Below are 14,879 nucleotides of genomic sequence, written 5' to 3' on the forward strand. Positions count from 1 at the left end.
GTCTGTTAGGGATACGATTGGATGCAGATATGTTGATGGGATTCCTCCCATTGCAGAAGGTGTGCTAGATAAACACTTTCATTGTTTAGTTTGAGGTTGATGAGGTGCTGGTGAGAAATACTCATAAATATCCTATTAATACGAGTGCTCAAAATGATAAAGGTATTCCATCATATAAAAGGCCCAAAACTGATGATACTGCTGCAGAACAATTTGCTGGATGTAGTCATTCTACTCCTAATGACAAGTATAGGAAAACTTGTCATACTATTCAGGAAATATCTTAAAAAGTTAAAAGTGAAAGTAAGAAGAATATAGGGGGAATGATAAATTTGTTTCTCTTTAGTGTAATTGGATAGTCTCCTCTACTATTGATGTGTAAGTTAGCAATGAGAACTTGCACAAACTTGTTCAAGAGGTAGCATGCGATACACCTATTGTCTGTGTTGTTTTTGGGCAGAATGTGGAGGTGGTCACTAACACCCCTAGGTAGGGCTGGGCGTTCGGTTCCCCTGAACTGTTCGGGTCGGTGCTTCGGTCTTTCAAAAATTTCGGTTGTCCAAAATCGCTGACCGATCGGTCAATGGAAAGAGCACAAACCGATGAATGACCGCACTAAGATTTCGGTCCGGTCATCGGTTCTGACCGAACATTTAATAATGGTAGGAATCGTTGCACACTTGCACTTGCACACCGATCAGCCCTGAACATTTAATAATGGCAGGAATCGCTGCACACCGAACAACCTTGATTATTTAATAAGTGCAGGAAACGCTACACGATTCTCCAGTTCCTTCTTGCCAAAACTAAACCCATTTCCCATCTTTGCTTAACAATCAGGAAGAGCAAACAAGTGACCAAATATAACAGCATGCTGCAGACGTAGCACAAATACGACATGATCATATCATTACCATCCAATAGTAGTTTAGCAAACACACGAATTGAGTCTCAAAACAGGACACTTAAATTTAGAACCTAAAACGCAACAGGCAGCATACAGTAGTAGTATAGCTACAATTTTCGAACTTCTAAACTTCAAGCTTTATTTCGTCTGCTCCAGCGACTAGCAGTAGTTTATTCAGAACCACAACCAACCAAAAAGAATATCTGGAATATGAACAATAATTCAATTGAGTAGTCCATAGTTAGAAACATAAATATATTACGATATCGATCTGAATTGAAGCAGCAACCCGAATTCTTGTAGCTCAGAAGTGGAAGCTCACCAATCCTTAAGTAGGCTTTGCGGTGGTGGGAGGCTTGGCATTGCTTTGGAGCTTCACTTTCTCCTTATATTCCGCAATTAACTCTGAAAACAACAATGGTGGAAGCAAGCATTATATAACAGCAAATGAACACATATTACATAATGCAAGATTAATTAAATCAGGTTACCTTGTTCAAGCTTGGTCAATTCTTCAGTGTTCTCTACTATGTTGAGATGAGTACCATATCGAAGCCAATCCTGAGTGCACAGAAGGGCTTCAACCATGAATGGAGTCAGAGAAGATCTGAATTCATCGAGAATACACCCACCAGTAGAGAACGCAGACTCGGATGCAACTGTCGAGATGGGGACTGCCAAAACATCCCGTGCCAAGCATGCCAATATAGGAAACCTAGATGAGTTAACCTTCCACCAATCTAATATGTCAAATTTTGGGCCATCATCTTCAGGCTCCTCAGCAAGAAACTTGTCCAGCTCAGACTTGCTGCTGCTGCTACCACCACTGTTCAGCCTCATTTTTTTGGCAATCACGGATCTCATCATGCTTGCACGCCCTCCAGTTGATTCAACTTCCTGAGAAGCACTACTTAGAGGTGATGCAACATTTGGAGCATACATCATCCTATATTCCTCGAACAAATCTCGAAGACACGTACTGACTGCAGCCCACACCTTAGGCCCTTTCTCCTCTCCATACACTTCTAAAATGGCAAATTGTGTGTATTCTGTAAGCTTGTACCTGCGATACAACAAGAAAGTTAAACTTTAATTTGTGTTGTGGCGACATAAGAAAGCATTGCCTAATGAAGAATGGTAGATTATAATACTTGTAATTTTTTTTACCTTGGATCAAGTGCCGTTGCAATGAAAATCAGCAAGTTGAAGTTCTCCTTTTCCTTCCCCTTTTTGCTGGTATCGAGCTCATGCCAATTTCCCCAATATTTATCAGACTTATCCTTCATCCTCTCTGCCATTGCAATTTTCAAACCATCCCCACTTTCCATCCAACTTTTCACTAACATATTCACCTCACCAATCTCATGGAAAAAGCTATTAGCAGTCACATACAATGAGGCAGAAACACGAGTTGTTAGATCCGCAAAATGAGCAAGAAATATCGCCATCTTCTTGACATTCTCCCAGTCCTGCTCATCTGGAACTCCAACACCCTTCTCCTTACCTTTATCAGTAAGTAGATCAATTGCAAAGTAAGGATCTTCATCTGCATACCTTGCAAAAACTTTCTCATAACTAACAGCAGCCTTCAACATATAGTACGTCGAGTTCCACCTAGTGCTCACATCAAGAATCAAGAAGGCCTTGGTGTTAACCTTCTCAAGGTCTGCACATTCTTTGAACTTAGTCAACCTACTTGGGCTATTTCTGACATATCTAACAGCTGCACGCACACGCTTGATTGAAGTATCAACTTCTTTTAGACCATCTGTAACTATTAAGTTGACAATGTGGGCAGCACACCTCATGTGGAGAAACTTGCCTCCAGCTATGCAAGTCTTAGCTTTATTCAGTTCCTTTTTCATGTAACCAATACCACCATCATTGTTACTAGCATTATCAATAGTAATGGTCATGACCTTCTCTATCCCCCAATCGATCAAAGTTTTCTGCAAGTGTTTCCCAATATCATCTCCTTTATGACCCTTAACCTTGAAAAAGCTAATGACTTTCTTGTGGAGTTTCCATTCCTTACAAATGAAGTGGGCAGTAACAGTCATGTAGCTATCTTTTTGTTGAGAAGTCCAACCATCAGTTGTGAGACACACTCTTTCACATTGTTCTTTAAAGAAAATTTTCAGTTTAGCCTTTTGTTCAAAATATGCGCGAACAACATCCCTAGTGCATGTTCTCCTAGATGGAACTGAGAAACGTGGGCAGGCTTTAGACATGAACTTTTTAAACCCAGATTTTTCACCAAATGCAAATGGGAGCTCATCTTCTATTATCATTTCAGCAAAAGCGGCCCTAATAGCATCATGATCAAATTTCCAAGAATGTACACTATCACCCTGATTAACTTGCAGCACAGCTTGCTTATCATCACCAATATTCCTATGGGGATTACGCTTGCAAATATTAAAATGTTTGCGCAAAGCTGATGTACCATTGATGACGGGATGAGCGTTGATGTCAATCTTGCAGTAGTTGCATTTTCCCTTCTGCAATACACCATTAATAATGACCTTTTCAAAGTGGTTCCACATCTCTGATCTCGAAGCCATCTGCCTTCGCCCATCTTTCTTTTCAACCTCAACAACTTCAGCTTTCCCATCATCCCTCTTCTCTGTTTGTGCTGCTTGCACCTCACCATCGACACCACTGCCACTAGCCTTCGCCTTGTCTAGAGATACTGTACAACCAACTGTCATAGTGGAAGTGGGCGCAGAAGCGTCTACCATAATGATCTCATGAGGCTCGGAGGACATCTACAATCAAACAAAGTTGCATCAATCAACAACGATTCCCTCATGAAAATATTGAAGCGGGTGGCAGTAAGCAGTAATGGTCACAAGAATTTTGTGTTCTTTAATTAATAAAATAAAATCTACATGTGATTTGTACTCCGTATTTATTACATGAATCACAACAGCAAGGTCCTATTAATACAGTGAATACAAATTCATGGCATGCTAGTTTTGTAGTTGATATATAACTAAGAAATCTCTCATCAGTTTACCAAGATGGAAATAATTATTACATGAATCACAACAGCAAGGTCCTATTAATACAGTGAATACAAATACATGGCATGCTAGTTCTGTAGTTGATATCTAACTAAGAAATCTCTCATCAGTTTACCAAGATGGAAATAATAACCGTTGAAGATCTTAACAGATGAGTGAAACCAGACTGTGTGCACTCCTCTGCTTTTTCTGAACCGTTGCTCTGTTTTTCTCCCTTGACCAACCAGTTCATGTGTGTGTGTGTGTCACCATCGGCAAGTTAGTGATTGGAAGGGACAAAGGCAACACAACCAACTTGATAAACGACAACTAGTTCTTGCTGTCAGTATCAAAGACAACTAGGAATGTGAACTACATAAGATCCCTGTAGTTTTAGTTTTGGCTGCAAGGCTTTCACACTCGTACAAAATTCCGAAGATCAGATACAGAAAAGTTCAGCTAAATATGCAACAAAATGACCTGACGTGAATGGTATCAGCTATGTATTGTTTTCTAAGAGAACCACGCAATCAGATTGATGAAGCTTGAATCAATTAAATCAGGAAACAGATATTACAATGGGTAATAGGGTCGTACATTGCAGGAGCGTCCTGTAGTCGTCGAACCGTCGTTGTTGTTCACGTGCGGTGAATCAGGAGGACGGCCGCGCAGCAAACTCTGCTACCGGCGGTGTTCCTATGGATCCCTCTCCGGCGAACCTACTAGGGTTCGGAGATCCTCTTCTCCGGTGAGTAAATCGCTGACGGGGCGGCCGCCACATTCTTTATATACCACGACGGGAACGATGGGAAGGGCCGGAAATTTGGGGATGCGATGCGATGGGAATTGGGAAGCGAGGAGGCGGAGAATCAAACAGCAAAGCTCACGGCGGCGGCAACGGGATAGATTGAGCAGACTTGCCTACTTGAGGAAATTAGGAGGTAAGAGACTAAGAGTAGACCCTAGGACTCATGATAGGAATTAGGTGTAGGGCGTCGGTGCTTCGGTCTGTTCGGTGGACCGAGGGTACAGACCGAATTCACCGAACTTAATTCGGTTTTCTAGAATTGCTAACCGAGCTTTGTACCGAAGGTTTCGGTTTCGGTCACTTCGGCTTCGGTCCAAGTTAAATCGGTTCGGTAAATCGGTTTTCGGGTTATATGCCCACCCCTACCCCTAGGTGGTGGAGGACAATGAAGCGTGTGGTTTAAACATTGATGCTATACATGTGGTCCAGTCCCCTAGCATCTCAGCCTAATTAAATGGAATATGTGATTCCTTCTCTTCCTCTCTCCTTGAAGCTAATATGAGAATTAGTCAAAAATATGTGTAGAATAACATGGAGAACATGGAAGCAAGAGTTGTTGCTTTGACAAGGAAGAGGAATCTGGATGGTAGTCCTATTAATCCTGAATCTAAATCCTTTGGTTCCTTATAAAAAAGATATGATGCTTAGGGCTGCTAAATGTACTGTCATTATCACCGATCATGATTTTACTTTTGTTGATATTCCCAGATAACTGGGAAAGTCTAGAATGTTCATAGACACTAACATACATGTTGTTGATGTTGTTACTTGGAGGGTAGTCCTATTGACCTACCATTGATGAAGAATCCCTTCTGTCAGATAAAAAAGATAGATACATGAAAGTTAATGTGGTGGTTTCTAGACTGATGATTATGAGTAAAAAACAGCCCACCCCCCCCCCCCCCCCCCCCTAAATAAAAATGATAACTCTGCCATCCTCATAGGAGATCTAGGTAAGAAATCCTCCTAAAAATATAAATGTAGTTATAGTTTAGAATTGTTGGGAGGCAGGGAAGAAGAGAATGGATTCCTACCACTCTGATTTAATAAATTATAATTCCTGGATTTCCTTGATCTTGAGGAAACTATGAAGAAAGGTTATATTCCTAGTTTCTGTAGAAAGTATGATCCTTATGATATATTCTGTTGGGAATGGATTCATTTATAGGAAAGTTGGAAGGATAATGTGTGGTGTTCGGAAAGATAACCCAGAAATTGTTTCTTGTTTGTGTGGTAAATATACTGTGAAAGATGTGCCTCTGGGATGTTGCTAAAAATATTAAATGTGGCCTACGTGTAGTGCAAGGGGCCACTCAGCAAGAGCATAAAGAGGAATTCTTGGTTGAAGTGGTTGCTTATATTGTTGTAATATATGGATATCCCTTATTTAGTTCGGGTGATTTAATTATTCTTAGGCACTGTGAGGAGAAAAGTAAAATATTGCACCACTCTCATGCTATAAATGTCTTTAAATCTATCATTCATACTATTGGTCTAGGAGAGTTTCATATGAATGGGGGGAAGTACACTTAGACTAATAAACATAAACACCACACCTCAAAAAACTTGAAAGATTCCTTATGTTTTTAGATTGGGAAGATTTTTTTCTCATTGTTAATTCGAGGAAATTAGTTAGAGATTTATTAGAACCTCACCCCTTTGTTATTGTCCTCTAGTGGTGAGGTGGCCATACCCCCTGAAGCTACATAATTCAGGTTTGATCTCACGATGATAAAAATGTTGAATTTCTCCCCCTAGTGGATAAAGTTTGGAGTAAGAGAATTTTCTCTGAACATCCTATATTGTTATGAATATAAAAGTTAAGAGGTTTAAACAACATTTCAACTTATGGGGCCAGTCAATTTGGGCATTCTAAAATGAGGAAATAAAATCTTAGGGAAGAGCTCCCTGAGTTACACGAGCTTTTGGCATTATGCTCTCTCCCTCCTAACTTGTATTGTAGAACACCTGACATTATAGTGGAACTCAATAACATCCTCACCGATGAAATCAGTTAGTTGCAACAATGACACTAAAGGTGGTTTCTGAAAGGGATTGAAAGATGCTGGGGAGAGGCATATATACTTGTCTGCAATCAGGCTCGATCTCTCCTCTAGAAACGGGTCCATGGCTACCACTAGGGTCTTCATGTGTCGCTCAATGCTCTTCGCAACCAGGCAAATATATATCAGAAAACCATCGCCCTGTCAGACGTAGACGACCCACATGATTGACAAACAATTTTTTCCTCGACAACTTGCCAACAATTTGGCTTAGAATTTCTCAGAAAAATAGCACGCTATAATGCTGTTAATAGAATGCTATAGTGTGCTGAGCAATAGATCGCAATATAAATGAATGTATAATGTCTCGTTAATAGCATGCTATTGTGCGATATACTCCTTCCCCCGTCCGAAATTACTTGTCGCAGAAATGCATAGAAATTGACGTATCTAGAATTGAAATACGTCTAGATACGTGCATTTGTCTGGCAGGTAATTCCAGAGGATGGAAGTAGAACGCTATAACATGATATAACTCACCAACAGTGGATTTTAAAGCCCACGCTATTTTCCTGTAGCACATTTTTTCACTGGTTAGAATTAAACTTAAGGAACCGAGACAGGCTTCGGTGCACCAACTGACCACCAGCGAGAAAGCCCGGGCCCTGTCAATGAACCAATTATTTTTGGATGGGCAGTCGAGGGCTCCATTCCAAACGAGTAAATTGCAGAAAACCACCTGTTTCGAGGTTAGATTTGCGAAAACCACTACAATACATTTTTTTCTTCAGAAAACACCATGTCTTTAATAATTTTTTTACAAAAACCACTGATCGGCGGATTAGAGTCGTTTGAGCGTGTTTATGACAAATGGGTCCCTGTTTTTGCTTACGCGACGTAACGGTTTGGGTTTAAAGCAAAAAAAGTCCCGTATTTTTCTTCCTCCATGCAGCCCAGACCCTTCCCACGGGCTGATCCCAATACTTCCTCCACACCCGACTAGCATGCCCGCCGCCGCTCCCTCCACGGGCCGCCGCCGCCCCTCCCTCCGCAGGATGTAGGCCGCCGCCGCTCCCTACGCAGGACGCAGGCCACCGCCGCTACCTCCACGGCCGCCGCCGCCGCTCCCTCCGCAGGATGCAGGCCGCCGCCACTCCCTCCGCAGGATGCAGGCCGCCGCTCGCCCGACACCGTATCCGGTCAAATCGGCCTCCAACGTCCCCGCCCGGCACCGGATCCGGCGGGAATGCCTCGGCCAGATCGGCGTGGTGAGCGCGTGGGGCGACAGCGTCCACATCCCCGCCGGTCATGGGGTGGCGGAGGCCGCGACGACCATCTCTAACCCTCATGGACGTCCGTCCTGTTCTGTTTCCATACCCCGATAGCCACCCTCTCGGCGGTGACGAGGGTCCTGTTTTGCTCGCGTCAGCCATGGGCGCTGTGCTGCCGATTTTGTGCACACGGGGCCTAATTACGTTTTCGGTTTTTATTAAGGGGTGTCCATATAAAATTGTTGGGACTAGTTTGTAAATATAGATAAAAACCAATTTGGCATGAAAAGTTATGCCACGCAAGTAAAAACAGGGACCCATCTGTCATAAACGCGCTCAAGCGACTCTAATCCGCCGATCAGTGGTTTTTACAAAAAGATTACTGAAGACATGGTGTTTTCTGCCAAAAAATGTATTGTAGTGGTTTTCGCAAACCTAACCTTCAAACTAGTGATTTTCTGCAATTTACTCGTTCCAAACAGCCCCAAACTTTATTTGAATCGAAAATGCTAGACCTAGGTGTAGCATTAGTGCATTACTCTATTTGATTTGAATTCAGGGGATATACCTTCGTTAAAAAGAATAAGACAAGCTACTCGAGGAGTATGTGAGGCTGGACACCGGCGCACTTTCCCCCTCGCCGCTCGGGGCTGGCTGAGACGCCACCGTCGCCTTCCCTTGGTCGTCGCCGAACCGTTTTGCCACATCGTCCAGGAACTCGGTCAGCACCGGATCTTGGATCGGTGACTCCTGCACGCAGCATACCACCTCGACGCCCACCTTGTCCCAGCAACCGCGGCGCGGCCCCTCCGTCCATCTCACCGTGAAACGGCACGCGCACCGCTCCTCGCGGTCCACGGTGCGGTGAGGTGCCTTCTCTACCTGCATATTTGGTCGACGCCAATTATTACAACATACGTACAGTACATGTGTGTGACGAACGCACTGAGTAGAGCGCGATGCGGAGGACGTACGGCCTCGAGGACGGCGTCGTAGTATTTGATCTCGCCGCCGTGCATATCGCAGGCGAGGCAGAGCTGGTCGCCCGGGCGGAGATGGCCACAGCGGGCGTCGTCGAGGGCGGGGCACGACCGGCGGAACCTCGCGCGCAGCGCGTCCACGGCGCGCGGGGAGGCCAGCTCGGGCGCGTCCGGATGGTACCACTCGTCCGCGTCCTCAAGGAAATCCTCGAACATGACGCGCAGCGAGCCGTCCTGCACCACCAAGCGCGCGCCGTACCAAGCCTCGTCGGACCGTGCGCGGTACTCCATGCGGGGCGGCGGGCGGCGCGGCGGCGCCGGCACCACGGGGGCCTTCGGCTTTCGCGGCGTCCGCTTTCGTGACTTCGGCATTTCCGCGGCACTGTGGGAGTGGCGGCGCTGGGGATTTGGGCACTGGAGAGGGGCGGGGGGTTGTCCGATGTTTTATCGTCCAAATCTTAATCTTTTAGTTTTTTTTAGGCTTTTAACATTAGGAGTCACTAGACATCAGACTTCTGAAAAAAAAGCATCCATCAGACTAGTGGCTATTCCATTCGTTGATTGATTGCTTCCTTGTACACATTAATACAATATTAACTGCTTGCTGATTCTGTTTACCATTTTCTAGGGAACTAATTTCGCATTTAAGGAACGTAATAAAACTCTAGGGAAATGGGATTCCTTAAGCATTACATTGTTTCCAAAATTATCAATTTTGCTTTCATATGAAGAAATTTGTGTTACTGATTGCTGCAAAAATCTAATCCTGTGCAACTTTTTTTTGCTTCCTACAAGGAAAATTTTGCTTGTGATGGAGACTGCTTCATAGACGAACGAACATTGCTTCCATCTAGTATTTTGCTTCGAAACTAGTAAAGATGCTCCGAACAAACAGGGAATTGTTTGTAGGAGTATTATATTGCTTCCAAGTGACGAATGCATATTTTTACCACATTGCTTCAAAAATATAATAGGGTTAGCTTCTAACGAACAATCCAACAGAGAATAGAACCAAAAATGCCAAACGGAGACCGAGCTCCATGAAGGCCTTTATTTGAAAACTTCAAAATTCAAACTTTTCAGTTTCAAAAAATTCTGAAAATAAATACACATATACATATATACATAATGTACATGTGTGCAGATTTTTAGGTCGAAATACATTAAAACGTGACCTACACAAAAAGACAAATCTGGGGCTCTTTAGCATATGTACTGTTCATCTTTAAAGTCCATGATTTTGTTTTTTTGTGCAGCTCACAATTCAAGGTATTTCATCCTGAAATTTTTCACCCATGCATTTTACATCCTTGCATACATGTGTATTTTTTTCAGAATTTTTTGAAACCAAAATTTATGAATTTTGAATTTTCAAAATAAAAGGCTCCATGGAGCTCGTCCTCCAAAATGCCCTTCTCGAATAGAACTTGCTTATAAAGGAAAATAGTAGGAGTATTTGCTTCTAAGGATGATCACAATTTGGTTCCATATACAACACAAATATGTTAAATGGTTATGTTGTGCGAATAATGCCACTGCGATCCACCACAAATAGCACGGCACACGCACGGGGGACACGCCAGCGAGACCATATAATTAAGCATGCCCCCTGGGTTTGATGCATCCTTAACATGCGCACCGCCGTGTAGACAGATGCTTCCAAGGAGGAACAACTGGTAGATCGGAGGCCAGCCGCGAGCAATGATGATGGCCTCGATGAGGAACAACACGGGCTTGCTGATAACCTCAGCACCAATGTCCTGCTTGTAGGCAATTAATGCATGTGGTGCTAAATCATCTCCTGGAAGTGAAAAAATAAGATAAATACCTTTGAAGCTTGTATTTAGGTTGCAGTGAGAAAGCAAATGTAACCATGTGTGCAGAATATAAATTTATGGTTATGAACAAGTAATGAAGCATATAAAATTGTGATGGAAGCATACTAGAAGGTAAGTTGAAGCGATTATGGAGTAGTAACGAAGCATTAAAATTTGAGCAGTGAAGAAGCTGAGGTACTAGAGGTTGATTGTTGAAGCATCACGTGAGATTATTTGAATCAACACAGCGGATTATTCGCAGGAAAATGTATGTAGCTCATATTGTTGAGGTAAAGCGGCCGTGAACCATTAAATATCTGGCAATGAAGCATACAATGACGTCAAAGCTCCGACTGAATCGGATGTGTGCATAAATTTTTGATATATAAACCAAATTAATCAAAGTGCACATATGTACACTGGTAAACAACTCAAACACATACATAAGCCCACCCAGCATAGAAGACAATCAGTGTTCAAATCAACATTTGGCATTTTGAAACAATAATAAAATAGATTGGAAGCGTAGAATTGTAAGGAATAGATAATGGCTTGGCAATCTTGCATCGGTATCTCACTAATTCATTAGGAAATCATGGAAGCATATTGTGACATAAATTAAGAAGCATGGTTGTCCTGCGGCGCGCTAGTTATACATAAGAAGCACATATAGGCGACTCATTTAAAAAAAGCACATTTGGAGACCGACGAAGCATGGATTCTAAAGCAAAAATTTGTTGCTATCACAACATAGATGTGATGCATTGGAAGCATGCATCTAGTTATGAAAAAAAATAGGACGTCTACTTCCAAGTTCCAGTTGCTGAAATTTTTTATGTACAAATCAATATCATCATTCATCAACCTAATTGGGGTCACGTGGGCTTACATGAACAAAAGTTCTGCACTGTAATATGAGCATGCTGATCTGTACTTCAACATTGCAGAACTAGGTGGTTCATAGTATTTGTACTTTGAATCATTGATGCAGCAAAGAAATCGACACCTAAATTAATTTAAAGACGCAAGTAGTAGGTGGTGTAGCCAGGCACACCTGGTGTCGACAAGATGAACTGGTCGATCTGCACAACCTGATGAGGAAAATAACACAGTGGAGACGACGGGCGCGGCCGCCTAATGCCGGGCCGATGGACTAGCGAGGCCGCACGGGGCCGCGTCAAGCAGAGCATCTCCACTCGCACTCCAACATGCCCCTCGGGGCGCATTTTTTAGCGCCGGCGGTAAAAAATCGGCCAGTTGTGCCTTCAGTCTTTGTTTGTCGTCGGTTTGGGCCGAAATAATAGCCGGCGAATCCGAGCCGAACCCAGCCCCCTCGGGGGCACCTGGGAGCGCCGGCCGAAGCGAAAAGTCGCGTGGGTCCGCTCTGTCGGCGACAGACATGTCTTTTCCCGCCGCCCCCTTCCCTCCATTTTCTCATTGCTTCCCCCCTTCTGCCATTCTCCTCCCGCCATTCTCCCCCTGCTCCCCGCCATACCGCGAAGAAGTATTCGGCCCCTCGCTCCGCTGCCGCTGCCGATTCCACCCAGCCGAAGCAGAGGAAGCCGAGGGCGCCGATGGCAAAACCGCTGGGCATGTCGAACGCCGAGTGGAGGGTGGAGGTTCAGCGCCGGGAGGCTCTCACCACCGACCGGCGGAACAGGCTCAACGCCAAGAACGCCCGGGACGCGCCCGCGCCGGCGGCGACGGAGGCGTCTCGCGCAGTCATGAATCCGCCCGGTGGCCACTGTCTGCAAGCTACCTGGAGCCAACAGAGCGTCGCGTCGCCGGCCAACTTCTCGCCGCCGCCACCTTGGGGGTACGCACCCTCGCCTAGCTACTCCGACGACGACACGCCTGGTGGATTCAACTCCAACATCACGTTCCCACATGGTGCACCGCCACGTGCCTCACCCTCCGACCTGAACCCCGACCAGCACACTCCCTCGCCCGCGTTCGCCGGCGTCCAGTACCCCCAGTACAACTACTCGCCGCCGGCGTACCCAACCTCGTCGACTCCGCTTCTACGCCGTGGCGCCCTGCCCTTCTCACAAGCCTCTGCGTCACATTTCGGCAACCCCGACGCGACCAACGCCGACATGGACGAGATGATCACGAGCGGCTTGGTCGCCGCCGCCTCCTACCCCGGGTTCCACGCGCAAGACGACACAATGGACACCACCGGCGACATGGACGACGAGCTTGACAACGCCGAGGAGGAGGAGGAAGAGGAGGAGGAGATGGAGCCGACGCCGACGAGGAAAGGGAAAAAGAAGAAGCAGGGGGGCAATGCCAGGCTGGGCGAGCCCCGCATCAAGTGGACGTCCAAAGAAGATGAGTGCCTCGCCGAAGCATGGAAGACCGTCAGCATCGACCCGGTCACCGGCGCGAACCAGAACACCGACACGTACTGGAGGCACATCAAGTCTGCGTTCGATGAGTGCAAGCTTGTCGACCCCTACTTCACCACCATCCACATGCAGCGCGGCGAAAAGGCCATGTCGAACCATTGGGCGATTGTCCAGGAGGCCTTCAACAAATGGCATGGTATCGTCTAGGAGATCGCGGCTCGCCCGGAAAGCGGCTCCAACATCGAGGGTCAGGTATGTCCAGCCGCCAGCTCACTTCTTTCGCCGTGTACGTCGCCGACACTTGTTCTTCGACTGCGCAGATGGTTCGGATGTTCACCATGTACCGCCAGGACAGTAGCGACCAAGAGTTCAAGTTCCTTCACGTGTTCTCCCGGATCGAGTCGTGCGAGAAGTGGAGGGATGTCCGGCGCACCTCGCCAAGGCCAAGGAGACGTACAAGCCAGATGTGCCTGCCCCGAGGGCGGAAGGGCGCCCTGACAGCAATAAAAGATCCAAGACGGGGAAGGACGCCGCACCGGCTGCCGAGCGGCTGCAATCGTTGATCGAGCAGTGCATCGCCGATGCCAACAACAATGCCGCCAAGAGGGAGGAGAAATCCGAGGCGCAGTGGTCGGCGTTGATGACGAAGCAGGACATGAAGCTCGACCTACTCCGGACCAACGTTGCCGCGATGAAGAGGAACACCGACCTGGCGTTCTTGATGGGGGAGGACATGCGGACGATGGACGAGCAGGTCAAGGCGTGGTACCTGGCGGAGCGCGGCCTCATCTTGAACCAGATGCCTTAGACCTCCGTGCCTACACCCACGCCGACCCCAACGCCGACCCCCAGCCCGAGTGATGAAGCCACGCTGACGCCCAGCACAGAAGCCATGACGACGCCGACGCTGACGCCGACGCCGGCCAGTACCACGCTGGAGGAGCCCGTCGTTTGACGCATTCCTTTGTGTACGCGTCCTTTCTTTTGAACGCCGAACTTTCTTGTATGTTTGATCGCCGAACTGTGGCCTGGTGATCGCCGAATTTTGTGGCAGATCGCCGTTGATCGCCGAACTTGTGACCTTTTTTTTGGCCGCGGGAAAAGACAAGTTTGAATTTATGTGCGTCTTGGGACCGAAACCTGAGGGCATGGCTGGGACTGGATCGCCTCCAGGACGAAAAACCCGCCGGCGCATGGGCCAAAACGCAATCGCCAGGTGCGCTGGAGGGCGAACGAGTGGAGATGCTCTTAGTTTGAAGCACGGGATGTAGGGGATAGAGTTCTGCCGGCGCTGGTCGGGACACGCACGGTGGATGGCGGGCTCAGGGGTGAGGTCCGACGGAAGGAAGAGAGAGGAACAGAGGATCCGGGGATTTGGGAGAGATGGATCGGGCGAGGAATTAGCGGGGCGGTTATGGAATCTGACTTAAAACCGGGTGGTTAGCAGCGGGACGAGGGATTATGCTCAGCCGTGGGATTAAACAAACATTGACGGAGCATGAGTGGTCTGAGGATTGCTTTCTACCGGTGGCGGAGCTACACCAAAATATTTTTTGGTCGAAAAGCTCAGGAAGACCGGTGGAAAACCAAAACGTCGAAAAAACCGAAAAAACCTGTTTAAATAGTCGAAAACGCGTGCGGAAAAATAAAAAATAAAATCCGGAGGGAGCGCCCAGAGCGCAACATGTGGTGAATGGCTGAGAGCGCGCCAAGTGGCGCTGATCGTTGCGAGACTCCCGA

At 46.4% G+C, this 14,879-nt stretch overlaps 1 protein-coding gene across 1 annotated transcript; it reads right to left on the reverse strand.

Annotated features, from left to right (window-relative positions):
- Nucleotides 1–8,567: 8,567 nt before the first annotated feature.
- Nucleotides 8,568–9,190, reverse strand: LOC109773508 (uncharacterized). The gene is made up of 2 exons (XM_020332199.1): nucleotides 8,969–9,190; nucleotides 8,568–8,876 (listed from the first exon to the last, which is right to left on the reverse strand). The coding sequence occupies exons 1-2, from the start codon at nucleotides 9,188–9,190 to the stop codon at nucleotides 8,568–8,570; spliced, it is 531 nt and encodes a 176-aa protein (XP_020187788.1).
- Between the last annotated feature and the right edge of the window lie 5,689 nt (nucleotides 9,191–14,879).

Source organism: Aegilops tauschii, chromosome 7 (genome assembly GCF_002575655.3).
Source record: "Aegilops tauschii subsp. strangulata cultivar AL8/78 chromosome 7, Aet v6.0, whole genome shotgun sequence".
Taxonomy (NCBI): domain Eukaryota; kingdom Viridiplantae; phylum Streptophyta; class Magnoliopsida; order Poales; family Poaceae; genus Aegilops; species Aegilops tauschii.